The sequence below is a fragment of the Phocoena sinus genome, chromosome 6 (assembly GCF_008692025.1).
Source record: "Phocoena sinus isolate mPhoSin1 chromosome 6, mPhoSin1.pri, whole genome shotgun sequence".
In the NCBI taxonomy this organism is placed as follows: Eukaryota; Metazoa; Chordata; class Mammalia; order Artiodactyla; family Phocoenidae; genus Phocoena; species Phocoena sinus.
Window position 1 is genome coordinate 95,600,725 of NC_045768.1, and position 21,094 is coordinate 95,621,818.

General features: G+C 35.3%; 1 protein-coding gene and 2 pseudogenes across 3 annotated transcripts in view; 2 read left to right on the plus strand and 1 right to left on the minus strand.

Moving 5' to 3' along the window:
• The window catches only part of AUH (AU RNA binding methylglutaconyl-CoA hydratase), a 162,130-nt gene that overhangs the window by 97,350 nt on the left and 43,686 nt on the right, over window positions 1-21,094 (minus strand). For all 3 annotated transcript variants that reach the window (XM_032634874.1, XM_032634873.1, XM_032634872.1), the window contains exon 4: window positions 8,871-8,957. In XM_032634874.1, the coding sequence (XP_032490765.1) occupies window positions 8,871-8,957 (87 nt within the window). The remainder of the gene's footprint in view (window positions 1-8,870; window positions 8,958-21,094) is intronic.
• LOC116756180 lies at window positions 15,709-15,797 on the plus strand (annotated as a pseudogene).
• LOC116756178 lies at window positions 15,836-15,934 on the plus strand (annotated as a pseudogene).

A 21,094-nucleotide genomic window follows, 5' to 3' on the forward strand; every position in this document is an offset into this window, starting at 1 on the left:
CTACAAGTCTCTTAAACTGTCCTTATTTCTTTTTATTCTTTTCTTCTTTTTCTTCAGCTTCACTGATTTCCACTACTCCATCTTCTAGCTAATTTGTTCCTCTGTATCATCTAATCTACTGTTGATTCCTTCTCGTGTATTTTTTCTTTCAGTTATTACATTCTTAACCTCTGTTTAGTCATTTTATATTTTATACTCTTTGTTAAAAACTTCTACCTTTTCACTCCATCCATCCAATCTTCTCCTGATTTCTTTGCTATGTATCAATATTTGGTAGTTCGGTTACATTTCCTGACCTTGGAGAACTGCCCTTTAGTAGGAGATGGCCTATCTGTTCCAGCAGCACACTCCTTCCTATCTGGTCACCAGAGCTGTATGCTCCAGGGGTGCCCGTTATGGAGACTGCACAGGCCCTTCTGTTATAGCAAGCTGACCACTTTGAATGGTCTGGCAGGCGTGGCTGACCCCCAGTTCAGTTGGTTGCCAGGTCCTGCCTTATGTAGAGGCTGTCGGCTGCTGCTGGGTAGGGCTGGGTCACAAGGCAGCTGGCTGTGGATCCCCAAGGGGTCCCGAGGCTAGTGTTGGCTCACTGGTGGGCAGAGCCAGATTTCAGGGTGGTTGGTTACAGGACTTGGGTCCCTGGATCTAATGTTGATCTGCTGGTGGGTGGCGCCAGTTCTTGACACACCTGGCTACAGGGCCCAGGGTGTCCCAAAGGTGGTGTCGTCCTGTTGGTGAGTGCGGCTGGATCCTAGAGAGGCCTGCTGAGGGGTCCAAGGTATCTTGGAGCTGGTGCTGGCTTGCTAGTGGGCAGGACCAGTACCAGGGCCTAGGGTGGTATGGGGGGTGGGGTGCACCAGGGCAGGTCCTGCAAACGAGTTGGTGAAGTTGGTCTGGGGCTAGTGCTGGCCCACTGGTGGGCAAAGCCAGGTCCCAGAGTCTCTGGCTGCAGGGTCCTGGAGGTCCTGGAGTTGGTGTATCAACCTGCTGGTGGGCAGGAATGGGGCCCAAGGTGACCTGGGGCTGGTGCCTATCCACTGGCTGGTGATGTTGGTCTAGGGTTAGTGCTGGCCAACTGGTGTGTACAGCCAAGTCCTAGGGTCTCTAGCTGCAGGGCCCTCAGGTGGAGGGACTAGTGCCAGTTTACTACTGTGCAGGGCTTGGTCCTGGGCCCTCTGGTGGACAGGGCCAAGTCCCAGGATGGCTGTGGGCTCAGGGAGTCTTAAGGCAGCTGGCGGGCTGGTGGGTGGGGCTGTGTCCAGCCCAGCTAGTTGCTTTGCCTGAGGCATCCCAGTACTGGTTGTGAAAGGCTGGTGGGTGGGGCCAGGTCCTGGAGCTAAATAAGCTAAAAGGAGAATTCCAAAATTGGTGCTTGCCAGCATCAGTGTCCTAATGGTAGAATGAGTTCCCAGAAATGTCTGCCACCAGTGTCTATGTCTTCAGAGTGAGCTGCAGTTGCCTCCTGCCTCTCCAGGAGGATCTCCAAGATCAGCAGTTGCGTCTGAATCACACTCTTCTCAAACTACTGCTTCTGCCTTAGGTCCTGGAGGATGCGAGATCGTGTGTGTACCCTGTAAGAGTGGAGTCTCTATTTCGCACAGCCCTCTGGCTTCTCCCAAAAGTAAGCACTGCTGGCCTTCAAAGCCAACATTCTGGGGGCTTGTCTTCCCAGTGTAGGATGGGCTGTACACCAGAAACTAACACAACATTGTAAATATATATATATATATATATATTCTTTTTCATATTCTTATCCATTATGGTTTATTACAGGGTATTGAATATAGCTCCCTGCGCTATATAGTAGGGCCTTGTTGTTTATCTATTTTACAAACAATAGTTTGTATCTGCTAATCCCAACCTCCTAATTTATACCTCCCACTTCCTTCCCATTTGGTAACCATAAATTTCTCTTCCATGTCTGTGAGTCTGTTTTGTAAGTAACTTCATTTGTATCATATTTTAGATTCCACATATAAGTGATATCATGTGATATTTGTCCTTCTCTTTCTGACTTACTTCACTTAATATGATAATACCTAGGTCCATCCATGTTGCTGTAGACTGCATTATGAAATTTAATGAAGATTTTAGGATCCAGCACATGACACCTTTTTATAAATATTTCACATGTTCATGAGAAGTATACATACACTCTAATCTGGGGTTAAGAGTATATTAAACCAAACTTGGTACTCAGGTTGTTCAAATCTTTATTTTTAAGCTTTGTCTTTTGACCTCATTGATAAGTTGGGAGAGATGGGTTGCAATTATCCACAATGACAGGATTTGACAGTTTCTCCTATATACATCCAATATAGCTTTATTTGTACATTTTGAGATCTTTGTTTTCAGGTGCATACAAGTTCAGTATGACATTTCCTAAGAAATTTAAACTTTTATCATATGCAGTGACTATCTTACTAATAATCCTTTTTATCTCAAAGTATATGTCTACATACCTCTTTCCTTGGTTAGGCATCTCCTGGCATAAAAAGAACTATACCAGATGTGGCTATTATTAACAATACACAGGCCTATTTACATTTTTTAATCAGATCTAAACATCTCTGTCAACAGCAAGTTTAATCAAACTGACATTAATGGGTAATTACTTATTTCAACATCTTACTATTTAATTTGTCCTAAGGTTATGCTTTTTTTAATATTTTTTATGGATCTGATGAACTTTCTTTTGGTTTTTGTTTTGTTTTTCTTACTACTCCCTTCACCCTCCAACTCATCTGTAAGCTTTATGCTCTGTTTCCATGAAGAATATCTTAGGACCCCTATCAAAGGATACATAGGCCTTAAAACCTTTCATCTCTGAAAAGCAAAAACCAATGAAAAGCCCTGAGCCAAGCATGAAGCAATGTATCCAAATTAGAACTGAAAGTCAGTAGATTTTTTTAAATATATAAATTTAAAAAGTGGAAGACTAGAATTAATTCTAAAAAACAGAAAAAATAAAAAAGATAGAAGACATCTGAGATGGATAGATAGATGGATGGCAGTGAGGGAGGGAGAGAGAGAGAGAAAGGGCAGGTGAGAGGGAGAAAGGAAAGAAATCAGGCCGTGTGTCTGCTTCAGCACAACCTGTGAGCTAATATGGTTTTTCTATCTTTAAATAGGTAGAAAAAAATCTATTTAAAATACTACTTCATAACCTATAAAAATTATATGGAATTCAAATTTCACTGTGCATGAAATTTTACTGTAACAGAAAAACACACATTTTTTTACACATTGTGGCTGCTTGAGCACTGTATGTCAAAGTTGAGTAGCTGGTACAAGACAAGGATGTCTCCTGTCACTAGTCCTCTTCAACATCATGCTAGAAGTCCTTACTAATGCAATTAGACAAGAAAAGGAAATAAAAGGTAATACAGACTGGGAAGGAAGACATTAAACTGGCTTTGTTTGCAAAATATATTTTCATGCATGATGTGCAGAAACCTGAAAGAACTAACAAAAACCTTCGTGGAACAAATAAGCAATTATACCAAGGTTGCAGGACACAGGGTAAATATACAATAAGTCAATCATTCTTTTATATACCAACAAGGAATAAGTGGAACTTGAAATTAAAGACACAATATCACTTACACTAAGACCCCAAATAATGAAATACTTAAGATATAAATCTAACAAAATATGTACAAGATCTATATGAGGAAATTAAACTAATGCTTGAAATCAAGGAAGAACTAAATAGAAGATATTCTGTGTTCATGGATAGGAAAACTCGATATTGTCAAGATGTAGATTCTTCCCAATTTAATCTATGCAATGCAATTCTCAATCAAAAGCACAGCAAGTTATTTTGTGGATATTCACAAACTGATTCTAAAATTTATATGGAGAGGCAAAAGAGCCAGAATAACCAACACAATATTGAAAGAGAACAAAATTGGAGGACTGACAGCAACCAATGTCAAGAGTCACTATAAAGCTACAGTAATTGAAGACAGTGCAGTTACTGGCAAAAGAATAGACAAATAAATAAAGGAACAGAACACAGAGCCCAGAAACAGATCGCATAAATACAGTCAACTGATCTTGACAAAGGAATAAAGGTAATATAATGGAACACTGATAGTCTTTTCAACAAATAGTGCTGAAACAACTGCACATCCAGAGGCAAAAACATGAATCTAGACACAGACCTACACCCCACAACAATTAACTTAAAATGGATCACAGATCTAACTGTAAAGCACAAAACCATCAAACCCCTATAAGGTAACATAGGAGAAAACCTAGAAACCTTGGGTATGACAATGACTCTTTAAACACCAAAGGCACAATCCATGAAAGAAATAATGGATAAGTTTGACCCTAATAAAATAAAAAACTTCTGCACTACGAAAGATAACATCAAGAGAATGAGAAGACAAGCAACAGATTAGGACAAAGTATTTGCAAAAGACACACCTGATAGGGCTTCCCTGGTGGTGCAGTGGTTGAGAGTCTGCCTGCCGATGCAGGGGACACGGGTTCGTGCCCCAGTCCTGGAAGATCCCACATGCCACGGAGCGGCTGGGCCCGTGAGCCAAGGCCGCTGAGCCTGCGCGTCCGGAGCCTGTGCTCCGCAACAGGAGAGGTCACAACAGTGAGAGGCCCGCGTACCGCAAAAAAAAAAAAAAAAAAAAAGACACACCTGATAAAGGAATATTATCTAAAATATACAAAGAACTCTTAAAACTCAACAATAAGAAAACAATCCAATTAAAAACTGAGCCAGGGCTTCCCTGGTGGCGCAGTGGTTGAGAGTCTGCCTGCCAATGCAGGGGACGCGGGTTCGTGCCCCGGTCTGGGAGGATCCCACATGCTGCGGAGCGGCTGGGTCCGTGAGCCATGGCCGCTGGGCCTGCGCGTCCGGAGCCTGTGCTCCACAACAGTGAGAGCCCCGCCTACCGCAAAAAAAAAAAAAAAAAAAAAAAAAAAAAACTGAGCCAAAGACCTTAATAAACACCTCACCAAAGAATATATACAGATGGTAAATAAGCCTATGAAAAGACACTCCACATCATATGTCATCACGGAAATGCAAATTAAATCAACTAAGATCTACCACTACACACCTATTAGAATAGCCAAAATCTGGAACACTGACAACACCAAATGCTGGCAAGGATGTAGAACAACAGAAACTCATTTACTGCCGGTAGGAAGGCAAAATGGTACAGCCACTTAGGAAGACAGTTTGGCAAATTCCTATAAAATTAAACAGACTCTTACCACATGATCCAGCAATCGTGCTCCTTGGTAGTTACCCAAAGGAGTTGAAAACACGTCCACTCAAAAATCTGCACACAGATGTATATAGCAGCTTTATTCATAGTCACAAACACCTGGAAGCAACCAAGGTGTCCTTCAGTAGGTAAATGGAGAAACTGTGATACATCTATACAGTGGAATATTATTCAGCAATAAAAAGAAATGAGCTATCAAGGCATGAAATGACATGGAGAAAACTTTAATGCATGTTACTAAGTGAAAGAAGCCAATCTGAAAAAGCTACATATTACATGATTCCAACTATATGATGGAAAAATATGGAGACAGTAAAACATGGTTGCCAGAGAGGGCAGAAGGGATGGATAAGCCAAGCACAGAGGATTTTTAGGGCAGTGAAAACACTCTGGACAACACTATAATGATGGGTACATGTCATTTTACATTTGTTCAAACCCATGGAATGTAAAACACCAAGAGTGAAGCCTAACATAAACTATAGACTTGGGTAATTACGTGTCAACATAAGTTCATCAATTGTAACCAATGTGCCTCTCTGGTGTGAGATATTAATAATGGGTGGGGCGAGACTATGCATATTGTGGTGGCAGGGGATATATGAGAAATCTCTTTACCCACCCCTAAATTTTGATGTGAACCTAAAAACTGCTCCTGAAAAATAAAGATCTTTAAGAAAAAGAAAAGTTGAGTTACTGCAACAGAGACCATAATACCCCTGCAAAGCTAAAATATCTGCTATCTGTCCCTTTAAGAAAAAGTTTCCTAGCCCCTGTTTAATGTACTAAACGAACAAATTTGATCAAGACAGTTTTTACCTGCCCTTCAAAGTCTAAGTCACCACCAAAGACACCTTAAAAATTTTATGTACATTGTAATGCTGTAGTGAAAAGTATCATTGCCTAATATTGGGGAACTCATGGAATAGGAAAAAGAGTACTGGATCAGGCTCCAGAACAGAAATAGTACAGCTTCAACCAGTGAAAAGAAAAATCTACTACAAAAAAAGTAGTTCTTCATTTAAAAAGCATCAGAAAAATTCCAATTTCAGATTCAATAAAATAGAAAGAGGCTGGGAACAAACATCAATGTAATGTTTATAACTGAACCAGTCTTGGCCATTCACCCCAGCATATATAGAGAGTTACAGACAGCATCAACTTTTATTTCCAAGATCAAGTTCTCTGACCAACATGGAAACCAAATCCATGCTCTGCCTCAGAAGACATCTATCTCACCATACGGTTGAAGCTGGAGAGAGAAGCAGAGGAGAGTCTTCAATAACACTGGCAGGGGATAAACAAAAGTCATGAAGGTGACAAGAAACATTCTAGAAACCAAAACACATATATTTTTTTAAAACTTAGCTCTAAAAAAAAAAGGAAACAACAATAACAAAACCACACAAGACCCCAAAAGATGCCACATGGTCAAATTCTAATCTTTCAAATAACAGATGATTTCCCTGTATAGTACAGAAAAAAGGTGAAAAACTTTTCACTTCGTTCTATGAAGGTGTATAAACATGATACCAAACCAGAAAGGGTAACACAAAAAAACAAAATTAGAAGATTCCCATCTCGTTTATGTTTATATCAAAATATATAAAATTAAATCCAGCAGTATATATTAAAAACCACCATAACCACGAACCACAATGACCAGGTAGTGCTTATTCTAGTAATACAAGGCCAGTGCAGCATCAGTAAGACTATTAATACAATTCAGTATAATAAAATCTGAGACAAATTTTAATATATACCATCCTGAGACATAACAAAAAGGCAGCTGACAAACTTTAACCCTTATTCTCGATTAGAAAAGAGTAGCAAACTCCTAAAAAAGTTGAAATAGTAGAAAACTCTCTGAACTTGATATTTACTGGCAAAATATTAAAAGCATTCATTAAACTCAAATAAAGGTAAGGATGAACATGATCTCTTCAACAGCTGAATATTGTACCAAGAACCTTAGCCAATGTGAGAATATATGAAAAATATGTTAAGATTAAAATGCTGGAAACAGAAGAGATAAAAATTGCATTTTTTATATATAATGAACTTTTTTTGCTTTCTGGAAAACACAAGAAAATTAATTGAGAAAAAACAATGGCTTATACAAGTACAAGCACATAAAATTTACCAAATTTCCTACGGAACTACAACAATAACCAGACTTCATCAGAAAAACGGTGAAAAGATCCCATTCAAAGGAATAAATGCTATAAAATAGCTAGGGATAAATCTGAGGGGGGAAAAAGATACAAGAAAAGGCCAATGTGAAGAAAACTTCCTTGATGAACATTAAAACATGAATGACCACCCCCTCAAAATAAGAGCCATGCATATCATGGATGGAAAGAGTCAGTATCATAAAAATGTCAATTCTTTATAAACAAGATTTATAGAAATTCCAATCGAAGTCTCATGAGAGCATTTTTCTTCTTCACTTTAAAATTAATAATTCTAAACTCATTTGGAAGAGTTGATGTGTGAGAATTAGCAAAGAAAATCTTCAAGGAAAAAAGAAAAATAATAATGACAGGAACTTAGTACCCTCTAGATATTAAAGCTCCTAGAAGTGAATTAGGGTGGAACATTAAAAGGCAATACCTGTAATACATTTAACAACAAAAGATTAATACAAAATTGGCTTTAGGTAAATAGTTATTAAATAATGCTATAGAAAAGAGGATAAAGAATGTGAAAAGGCAATTTACAGGAGGGGAAAGGCAAGTCTAATCTGAAAAGATATAGTAGCATCCGAGAAAGTGAAAATTAAAAGGCTAAGATTATTTCTTTCTTCAACTCTGGCAAACTTAAAAATAGCAACATTAAATACTACAAGACTATAAGGAAACAGGTACTGTCGTGATTGATGGGAATATAAATTATTACCATCTTTTTGCAACATAATCTGGTAGGATTTATTAAAATGTAAAATGAACACATGATACTTAGAACTGCAATACCATGTTTAGCAATCTTATAAATATACATACTAATGTTCTAAAAGACTTTGTACAAAGATAATCACTGCTTTATTATAAATAACAAAAATGGCAAAAACCCCACAAAAACAAAACACCAAAACAACAAAAACATCCTAAGTGTTCATTAATGGAAGAAATAGTTTAAAATTTGGATAAACTATGCTATGGATTACTATGTAGTAATGTATTAAAAAGTATTAATATAAATTGATATATACTGAAATATAAACACTACACAGAAATTTATAATTCTAAGGAGATAGTATGATCCCGTTTATGTAAAAAACAAAAAATTCCCAATCTATAAATATGTCTGTGTATACAACTATTTAATATAAATACTTATGTCAAAGGCTTATGCCAAATTATTCTTTGTTTTCTAATAATTACCTCTATATGCCATGTCATCATAAATAGGAGGCATCTTTCATTATAAAAAAATTTTCACAACTTTTCAAATTAAATATATTACATGCTGTTTTACAACCAGCTATAGGTCATGACTATCTAACTATATAAATATTTTAGCCAAAGCTTATACATAAAGACAATGTGCAACTTTTAAAATCTGACATTTAAGGTCACCTTCAGCATGCTAAAAGGAGAATTTAATTGTGCTTACCGATTTCATTAATCACTGCTCTTATTTTGGAAACAAAAGGACCAACTTCACTGGAATTCATTTTGACTCTTTCCTTAAGGTCAGCACCTGCAAAGTATTTTATTTACAAATATAATCTAGCTATAAACAAAATTTTAAGGCAACAAATTGAACATTTACTTAAGATTCATATATAACTTGAAGACAGACTAGATTTATCTATCAAAGGAATCACAGTAACTAAGTTTTCCTTCCCCAAAACCAGCACCAGATTGAATATAATATTTGTTTGTTCATGTATCTACCATGTGCTTAAAGTAATGCTTCTCAAACTTCATGGTCTCAGAACCCCTTTATACTCTTAGAGAAGGAGGCATTGTTAAGATTATATATATCTACCAATAGTTATTCTATTAGAAAATGAAACAACAAAATTTTTTAAATATTTATTTATTCATTGAATAATACAAATAAACCCATTCCTGTTAACATAAATGATTACAGACTGATGCCACTTTCTTGGTTCTTGAAAAGATGCTGGCAGTTCTATCCACCACTGCTTCTGTCCCATCAGTGCAAATGCCAACCCAATGAAAAGGGCAAATCACACCTTCCTGCTATGAAAATCATTGTGACTTCATGGATGCCCACGCTGGTGACTGCAGATCACATTTGAGAATCACTGGCTTGAAAGTATATGCAAATAGACAATTTCATAATTATGACTTTATCACAGAATCATAACTTTGGAACAGATAAAAATAAACATAAGGAATTCCTTAAGGGATTGTTTACTCTGTGGCTCAACAAAGACCTTCTTTTTAATAAAATTAAACTCACTGAGAAAAGGTATGTCCCCAACAAATAAAAAACAAAGTAAAATTACAGCATAGATAGTATATACTCAACTACTTATTTTCTTATTAGCCCATTATAAATTGATCATGACTAGATGTAACATCAAGTAGCAGCTGATTCTGAGCCCATATACTTCCTGTGGAAGTGACAACTGCAGTTGACAAAACACATATCCTACAACCCATCAGCTCTTAGGTATATATACCCTAGAAAATCTCTCAAATATATGCCCAAGGAAATACATACAACATTCAATACAACATGTATAAAAATAGCAAAAAAATGGAAAAAACCTAAATATCCACCAAAAGGATTAATAATAAAACTGGGACATATACAATAAAATGTTATATGTGCAGCATGAAAATGAAGGAATTAGAGTATAAATATGGATAAATCTAATGATGTTGCAGGATTTATAATTATATAAATAAATACAATATATATTTATCATTATATATAATTACTGAAAGAAACACAGGATAATAACCATTTAAATAAGTTTTTAAAAGAAGAATGCTATGTAGGGATATAAAACATACATGGAAATGATAAATTCCAAATTCAATTGGTGGTGACCTCTGTGGGGGAGGGAGAGAGATGTGATTGGCAATAGACACAGAACTTCGATCTTATTTGTAATACTGTGTTGCTTAAGTTAAGTGGTGGGTACTCAATATGGTAGGTAGTCATGATTTTTGGATGTCTGATACATGTCTTCATAATTTTTTCCATGGAGAATTAAAATTTAGCATGGAAGAAAAATGTTAGTAGTGTCAAAAGAATTCTAAACTAGTAGGATGTATTTGTTAAAGAAATAATGGTTCAACTCACTTGTCATTTAACATTAAGAATATAATTTTAAATTGAGAATATAAAATGTTGCCTAGTGCATGTTAGCTAACACATATTGGTTAATAAAAGCTAAACGTAGTGTGGTATGGGGGAAGGCAATAGACGAAAGAGGAGCCAAAGCAATGAGGAACTGAAAGCTGATGGGACAGATAGGGACTCTGGATGAGGTGGTCCTGAAGGAGCCCCTGTAACTGTATCATGGGACCCATCACATCCTCTGGCCTCAGGTCACCATTAGGGTACCCTCTAACACAGCTCTAACTAGAGCTCCAATGGGGGGCTTTCACCAACATTCTGCCCCTGTGACCACACAGCAGGCTCTGAAAACCACACTCAGGTTAAAGAGACTAGGCTGCTGGAAGCCATGCCAGGACCTAAAGGGAATCAAGGTTTGCTCTTAACACGTGTGGCCCATTAACTGCACACTTAGTCCCAGCAGAGAAGTGCAGAAGATGTGTCTCCTTATGGAATGCAGCTTTATCCACACAATGGTATGAGACAGAAAATGATTATCTTTAAAGTGAAGAAAGAAAATAACTGCCAATCTAGAATTCCAAACAAATCAAACCTATCCTTCAAAATGATGGTGAAATAAAGACATTTTACACACCCACTCACAGACACACACACCCACAAACAACAATTTGTCACCAGCAGACCCACGTGAAAATAAACACTACAGGGAATTCTTCAAGCAGATTATGAGAGTAGAGTTTTAAAGCTTATTTTATACTCCTTACAAGTGATATGTCTTAAAATATAAGGGCACAGACTGGCTAAAAGGGTAAAAAACTTGCAAACATTAAGCAAAAGAAAACTTGTAAAGTTATCTTCATCTCTGACAAAAGAGAAGGAAGGCAAGAAACATCACTCAAACTAGAGGGTTATTTTATAATAATAAATATGATGATCCATTAAAAAAAGCCATAAGAATTCTAAATTGGCATACATAAAAAAGACAGCCCCAAAATACATAAAGCAAAAACTAACAGAACTAAAATGAAAAACTGCCAAGTCTACAACCACAGTGGATTTTAACAGACCTTTCACAGTAACTGATAAAGCAAGCAGTCAAATATCCTTTCAAATATTCCTATCAAGAAATAAAAAATAGGAAAAAATTAATCCCAAAGTAGAAACTGGAGCAAAAAAACCTTTTAAATAGAAAACAAATGTGCGAGAGAAAAATCAAAATAGTCGGTTCTTTGAAAAAAAAACTAAAATAAAAGATAGACCTTTTAGCAAAACTCATCATAGATAATCAGAGAAGGCACAAGTCCCAACTGAGAATGAAAAGGAGGGTAATACTAAGGATTTTACACACAATAAAACAATATTATTAAAAACTTTGGCCCAAAGGATTTGAAAAACGACAGGAAATGAACAAATTCCTAGGAAAACACAACTTATTAAAACTGAAAAAGAAAATCTGAAAACACAAATACATATTAAAGAAATTGAATATGTAATTAAAAACTTTCCTACAAAGAAAACTGCATGCCCATATGGCTCCAATAGTAAATTCTTCCAAACATATAATGAAAAACATTTACCATCAATCTTAAAAATGCTGACATGGAGAACAGCAAAACAAAAACTTGAACAGAACATTGTAAGAAAATAACATGACGGGTCAATTTTTCTCATAAATAAAGTCTCAAAAAATCCTAAACAAGTATCAGTGTATCATACCTAGTAGTAACATAAATAAAATATATCAAGACCAATTTATACTCAGTCCAAGATTTACGACTGGACTTACATTTTTAATATTAAATTTTTTAATTTATGAAATTTTTTAATTTATGTAATTGAGAAAGGTGAAAAACATAAATTTTCAGTAGGGTCAGAAAAGTAGTTGATAAAATTCAACACTCATTCTTTAACATCTTCACTGAGGTATAATTTACATAAAATAAAATTCAGTCATTTAAAATACACAATTCAATATTTTTTAAGTAAATTTACAGAGTTGTACAACCATCACCACAACCCAGTTTTAGAACATTTCCATTATCACAAAAAAGGTCCCTCATACCCATATGCAGTCACTCCCTGTTCTCACCTCTAGCCCCAAACTAATCTACTGATATTTTCCTATTACTTTGCCTTTTCTGAACATTTCATAAAAATAAACTCATATAATATATGGTCTTCTGTTTCTTTCTTTCACATAGTGTAGTGTTTTTCAGGTTCATCCATGATATAAAGATGAATCAGTACTTTTTATCTTTTTATTACCAAATAGTATTTCATTGTAGGGACAGACATTTTGTTTATCCATTCATTGGTTGATGGACATTTGGGTTGTTTCTACTTTTTTGGCTATTATGAAAAATACTACCATGAATGTCTGCATACAAGTCTTTGTGTAGAGAAATTTTTTCACTTGTCTTGGATAGAGTGGAATTGCTGGGCTATATTGTAAATTTCTATTTAACTTAAAAAAGGAAAGAAGAAAAACAACCTGCCACTGTTTTCCATAGTGGCTGCACCACTTTACATTCCTATCAGCAATGCCTAAGGGTCTCTATTGTCCTACAAGGTCACCAACACTAGTCTGCCCTTTTATCATAGCCATTTTAGTGGACATGAAGTGGTATTTATTATGGTTTTAAATTTGCATTTCCCTAATGACTAATAAGGTTAGCATCTTTTCAAGGTGCTTATTAGCCATTCATACAGTTTCTTGAGTGAAATGTCTATATTCAAATCTTTTGCTCATTTTTTTGATGGAAAATTTATTTTATTCTTACTGGGTTGTAAGAGTTATATCTTACATACAAGTCCTTTTTCAGAAATATGATTCACAATATTTTCTCCCTGTGGCTTACCTTTTGATGATTCTTGATGGTTTTTCGAAGTTTAATTTTAATGAAGTCCAATTTATCGATTTTTTGTCTTTTATTACTTGTACTTTTGGTGTCCTCTCTAATTAACACTCATTATTAATTAAAAATTCATAGCAAAGAAAAAAATCTTTTTGATTTTATAAAGAGTAATTACAAAATACCTATAGCTAACACCACCTTTAATGGTCAATTACTTCCTCTCACAGACCAAGAATGAGAAAAGGTACTCTTTATCACTTCTACAGATGGGAACAGATGTACTAGTCTGCATAATAAGAAAATTTTTTTAATTACAAGGAACAGAAGGAAAAATAAAACTGCCATCATTAGCAGATGACTTAATTATACATGAGGAATATCCGAAAGAATTTACAAACCATAAAAATAAGTGAATTTAGTAAGGTTGCTGGATAGAGGTTCAATATTAAAAAATCAACTTTCTATGTACTAGCAAAAGAAATTTGTGAAATTTTAAAAAGATACCATTTATATTAACATTCAAAAATCAAAGAGCCAAGGAATAAATCTAATAAAAGATGTATAAAATCTTGACACAAAAACCTACAAAATCTAAATTAAAGTCCTAAACAAATGGAGGAATATATCATTTCATGTGTTAGAAGATTCCATACCAAAAGATGTAAATTCTCTCCAAATTAATAGATTGGATGTGGTTCCAATCAAAATCCCAGTGCTTTTTAGCAATTGACAAAGTGGATATGCAAAAGCCCAATAATAGTCAAGATAATCTTTAAGAAGAAAAAGCTGGAGAATTTATATTAAAATAAGATGTATTATAAAGCTACAGTAATTAAGAAAATGGGACACTGGCTCAAAGATAGAGAAACAGAGCAATGGAACAGAATAGCAAGTCCAGAAAAGACCTGCTTGATTTATGACAAAGATGGCAGTGCTGGAACATTCCAATATATGGGGCTGGGACCACTGAAGGTTCATATGGGGAAAAACAATTCTTGACCCTTCATATCATATACACACACAAATCAGTTAATGGTGCATTACAGCCTAAATCTGAAAGGTAAAACAAATAACTTCTAAATGAAAATATCCAAAGATATCTTCAAGATTTTGGTACAGACAAAGATTTTTAAAAGGTTTTTCCAACACATTTAAAAGGAAAACACTAGAGTTCTTTAAAATTAAAAACTTCTGTTCATCAAAGGACATCATTAAGCAAGTGAATATGCAAGTAAAAGAGTGGGAAATGGTATCTTAAATACATGTGTCCTGTGCATGTAAACAACTATAAATCAGGAAGAAAAATATAAATAATCCAACTATAAAATATAGGCAAAAGATTCATACAGATAATTCACGAAAGAGAATATAACATTGGCTAATAAAGAGATGAAAAGGAATACAACATGATTAATCATCAAGGAAACACCGATTACAAACACAGATAGTTGGGGCTTCCCTGGTGGCGCAGTGGTTGAGAGTCCGCCTGCCGATGCAGGGGACATGGGTTCGTGCCCCAGTCCGGGAAGATCCCACATGCCGCAGAGTGGCTGGGCCTGTGAGCCATGGCCGCTGGGCCTGCAAGTCCGGAGCCTGTGCTCCGCAACAGGAGAGGCCACAACAGTGAGAGGCCCGCGTACCGCAAAAAAAAAAAAAAAAAAAAAAAAAAAAAAAAAACCCACAGATTGTTTTATAAGCAGTACAGTGCTAAAGTGTTGGTGAAGGTATAGAGCAATGAGAACTTTGATTTAATGCTGCTGGGAGTAAAACTGGTAAAAAAATAAGTCACCACCCCAAGTATACACACCCAACAGAAACACATGATGTGTACACTAAAGGACACGTATAAGCATATTCACAGAAGCATTATTCAGAATAGCTGAAACCAGCAACACCCCAAACATTCATCAACAGCAAAATGAATAAATTGTGAAATATTCCCACAAATACGAATATAACTATTCCTAGATGAACAGTACATACTGAATCCCACAAACGTGTTGAGAAGAAGTCAACCTTAAAAGATACATGCTGGATAATTCCAGTTACATAAAGTTTGAAAACAGGCAAAATAGTATTTGGTAATAAAAATCAGAAAAACCTCCACTATCTTTTGGGTGAGTGATGGTTAATGATAGGAAGAAGCATAAGGGATGAATTATGGTGTGCTGGTAATGGTAGTGTTCATTTCTTAATTTGGGTGGTGATTGCACAGGTGAGTTCATTTTGCAGAAATTTATTACTTACAGTTTGTGCAATTTTCCCTATGTACATTATAATTCAATTTAAAAGTTTACGTTAAAAAAAAATTCCTTCTGCAGCTAATCAGGCCTCTTTTCTCTGTGGAGGCCTGGTGTGCAATGGCTGCAAAAAGCAGCCACATACACACCATTGTAAAGCAATTATACTCCAATAAAGATGTTAAAAAAAAAACAAAAAAAACAGATAACTAAGGCACTAAAAAAAAAAAAAGCAGCTTCCTTGGTAGTGCATGCAGCCTGTTGCTTGTATGGGTTGCCCTAAAGGACCTTCGAGATAGCCCTTACCAGTGGACATTCATGTCTGACATCATGCTCTGCCCAATCTAGGCTCCAGACAGGTATACAGGGTGCCTCTGGAAAGCCCCAGCACGCAGTGGCCAGGGTCCACACTGGCCAAGCCATCACGTCTGTCCGCACCAAACTGCAGAACAAGGAGCAAGTGATTAAGGCCCACACAGGGCCAAGTTCAAGTTTCTGGGCTCCAGAAGATCCACATCTCCAAGAAGTGGATGAATCTGAAGACATGGTGGCAGAAAAGTGGATCATCCTGGATGACTATGGGTCAAATACATCCCTAATTGTGGGCCCCTTGGACAAAAGGCAGACACTGCACTCATGAAAGCCGTGGTGCTTTCCCTTCCTTACTCACGCCCACCAATAAATCCAACTTTCCTGCCCAAAAAACAAATGGAAAAAAATGACAAAAAAAAAAATCCTGACTCCATACACATTACCTGCTCCAGCTACGACCAATTTCTCTCCTCTTTTTTTTTAAAGCCAAACTCCTCAAAAGGGCTGTCTTTCTGTCTCCCATCCTCTCTCTCCTCTTACACTATGTCTCTAAACAAGGGGGACAAAAAGATACTAAAAAATAAATATAATAAATAACCAAGATAAAAAGTGATAAATGTTTGGGAGTAAAAATAACAGAAAGTGTGACTCTGGAGTGCAGAGGGAAGTAAAGTTGTGAACCACGTTACAATATTAAATAGTATGATCACACTGGTCTTACTGAGAAAGTATAATAAAATTCAGTAAGATCTCTGTAGTCCATATATTCCTGATAATTTAATATTTGGTTCTAAGTTACATATTTTTAATTATTTGTATTGCTTTTGCAGTATCTACCACAAACTCTTTTCAACCAAATATGTAGTAATCAGAAATGTAATACCCCAAGTAGACAATGCATGGAGTTAATATATCATTTAACAATTCTGAGAGAATATAGTTCATTTAAATATTGCCCACTAAAATGGTCCTCTCCTAAAATCCTTGGACTTTTTTTTATGAATTCCTTCTTTTGAATATGCTTTAGGATTACTATGTAGTAAATTTCTACCTACTTACCTTTGTCGTGGACTAGTCCAGTGAGTCGAAAAGTTATGTAAAACAATGATAATATTCTTTGCTGTACATTGCAGGATACCTAGCTTTCTTGGCCCCCAATAACCAAATGATAGTAAAGCCCCTCAGTCATTGTGAAAAGCAAAAATGTCCCCCTAAATTCTAATATCTTCTCCAATGAGTGTTACCATCCCTCTTGAGAGCTAATGCTCCAAGTCAGTGGTCTTCAACAGTTTTTGTTCCCATTACAGCTGAAAAGAATTTTGAAACACGATGCATTCCCTTGAACAGTTTTATATTGACATCTAAAATTTTTCATAATTTAAATAGTTGCAAGGATTGCAGTGCACTATAAACACTGGCACCTTAAAATACAACTGATATATACCATTGTCAATGCATCCAGTGGAATCTACATACCAGTGACTTGACTCTCAAAATCATTCATGTCTAAAACAAGAAACAAATCCTTGCTTAACGATAAGAAATACGTCATTTATTTTCTTTATGAACAACTTTATGAAGTGTTATATTTCTACAACACTTTGCTGCGATTTTTTTCTGATGCAATCAGCTTTTATGCTTAAAATTCTTCTTTTGACCACTGTCACATTTCTTTGCAACAAAACATGTATATTGTATAAACTGAATTAATTTTTATTAAATTCCCTGTAACCATGAAGCACTAAGTTTAGAAGTTTTCCTCTGGACTGACTTTTAATTACAAGCATTATTAGCATAAAATTGATTAAATATATTACAAATCTGATAACAACTAGATATTAAAAGTAAACTTTTTTGGGAAAAGTATCTCAATGAGATAGATAAGATGACCTCCCCTCCTTCCATTATTTCATATATCTATGCATGAAAATCATTTATTGCTAGAATACTTCAGCAATGTCACCCAATTCTTTCAACTCCTTTAAAGCCAGCTCTTGAAAAATCACATAGTAATCAAGAAGCATTTAAAAATTCCATAAAAACTTTACTGTCCTTAAATTATGCTGAAAGCAATGAATTGGAAACTGCCAGAATAAGAATAGGATCCTAGTTGAAATTCTCAACATTAGTATTTTAAAATACCCCTTTTATAGCAATTCAGACCTTTCTTCATCCCTGGGTCAAGGAAGCAAAAAAAGGCAAAATCAGGATTGACTACTGTAAAGTGCAAGAAGAGCAACTATGAAAGAGAAGATGGTAAAGAGTAACTTAACCTGCAGATCAGCCTGAAAAGTTCTACAAAAAAGTACATATAAGTTATCAGTTAGGTCCCTTTTAAACAGTCTGTATCTCCTGAATGCCTAGAGGAGAACCCAACCTCAGTCTGGGGGATAATTGCTTTAAGTCATTTCCCTCAGAGTACAGGTGCTGGAATTATCTATTCCATGAAATGTCTGGATAGAATGTTCCTCTGCAGTCATGGAGACCAAGTGTTTTCATTGTTATGGGACCAGTCAGGTTTTCTATTTAAGTCAGTTTTGGTTAAGTTTTATTTTCTAATAATTTACCTATTCCACTTAAAATTTCAAATTCACTGACATCAGTTATTCTTAATATTATCTTACCAGATTAATCTCTGTGAAGTTTATACCTATGAGATCCTTTTTCAATTTGAATATTGTTTAGTTATTCCCTCACCCTTGATAAATCTTGTCAGAAATTTGGCTATTTGACTTTTGAGGAACCAACTTTGGACTTTATTATCCTATTACTTACTGTGTATTCTTCCAAGTCATAAGTTTATGTTCATCTTCAGTTCTTTCCTTCTACCCTATCTGGGTTTATTCTGTAGTCACTTCTGTCATTTTTAAAAATTGGATTCTTAGTTTATTCATCTTGAGCATTTATTCTTTCTTAAAGTACAATCTAAACTACATTATACAACTTTTAAAGTATTTTGTTAGAATTTAGTTCTGAATATGTTCTAATTTCCATTAAGATTCCTTTGTTGAGCTGTAAGTTATTTAGAAGTTATTTTACATTCCCCACTGTAGGGGACTTTTTCTAATTACCTTTTGTAAATGACGTGTATCTTAACTGCCTGTAGTCACAGAATTCAGCCTTTGAAATCTGTGCAGGTTTTACAGCCAAGAAGATGGTTAATTTTCATGAATATTCCACGTGTGCTTAAAAGAGATGCACAGTCATCAACTGCTGAGGGCAATGATCCACACAGGTACATTACATTAACCCTCAGTAGGCCAGGAAAAATAATCAACACCCTTTATCAGCTGGGCTGCCAGACTCTTTGTATTAATATTTTATTTAATATTTAGGTCATTTTATAAATAATTTACAGAAAAATAAAAGGATGATAAAAAGTCAAATTAGTTGGAAATGTCAGTCAAAATTTAAATACATAAAATCCATATATTTTTATATTTTCCTGGTATGTGCACATATGTGTATTACACATATACATACCTACAAATGCATAGTGTATGCATATATACACTCACAAACTTACATATATCACACACACATATACACACGAACACATATGAAAAGGGTTATATCATTTGAATGAAACTGGTCATCAACTGACACACATGAACCTGGGACATATAATTTTATAAAATCTGATTTCAAATATAGCTCTACTAAATGATCATTACTTCTGCTTCTTCTTGAACTTGCATTGTAGAAATGCTGCGCTTTTGAAAATTTGGATGGCCCATAAACTTGTTGAGGACAGCCATATTCATTGTTCCCTGGTTATAAATATTCATTTTTAGATTTATAAATATCCATCAGAATGATCAATGATTTGTTTTCTTTTCTAAACCATAGAGTCCCTTCCTGTCACCTCTGTATACACACCCGCCTTCAACACTCTTCAATTACAAGCTGTATCAAGTAAATGCTCATGTACATCATCATATGAAATGCAAGAAATATGTCACATATCCTTTTGGAAAAACTGAATAGTCCAACTTCTTGTCACAAAATACTGCATGGTGAAGTCCTTCTTACCTAATGACTAACTGGATGCAGATTCCATACTTCCTTTATAGAAACCACAGAAATATACTGCTCACTCATCAATTCTTGAGTTCAAGAAAATTAATCTAGGATATTGTCACCTGATGACTCACAGTCTAAGATTTCACTCATAAGATCAAGTTCACCATCATGATTAGGGCCTACAGTCTGCTGTCTCTTTTGACCATTATTTTACCCATCTAATAACTGTGAAATGTCTTCCTCTGTCAACTTTTCTACTCTTGTACCATTATGTGTAGAAAATGAAAAATTCTAAATTCTCAGCTGTGTTCAGTGATAACTAAAAGAATGACTACAAAGATGGCACCTCCAGACTTCAGTTATATTTTCTTAAAATATGTGCAACTCTTGAGGCAATGCAATAAAAAAAAAAGATAATGCAATAGCAATGATTTGACCTCTACAACATCTTTCTGAATTCCATCTTTCTTCCATTTTCTTATTTTAGTTTTTCATAGCATAGTTGGGAATAATTAAAGAGTAATGATAAAAATCATTCCTAGGATGATGAAATTACCAATATAAAGATACAGTGATATGAGATAAGAACCCACAGCATCTTACATTCATAAAAAGTTCCAATGAACCCATACAGTAACTGCAAGAGAAAAGGAGTTTTAATTTTCTTTTTTAAATTTTCTGTTCTTCAGAAGACCTCTAAGAAAGAATGAAAGCCATAAAACATCAATCCATACAAGCAAAATTGTTCAAAAAAGAAACTAGTAAATTAAATCTGGGTCCAGGGGACTCTGACGATATAAGGGTTAAGTTTACTAACTGACATATTCAAATCTCCTATAGACTTACTTTTTCCTTGTTTAATCTATCATCAACTAAGAAAAGTGCTAAAAATTCCCATTATGGTGGTGGATTTGTCCATTTTTCCTTGGGGTGATATCAATTTTTGCACTGTATATTTTGAGGCTGTTTCTAACAGCAAAAAAGCTGAGAATGATCATATCTACAAGGGAAATTGAATCTTTTATGATTATGTAGTGACCTTCTTTAACTCTAATAATTACTACCTCTAATAAAAATTTGTTTTAAAGTCTATTTCACTTGATATCAATATAGTTATACCAGCTTT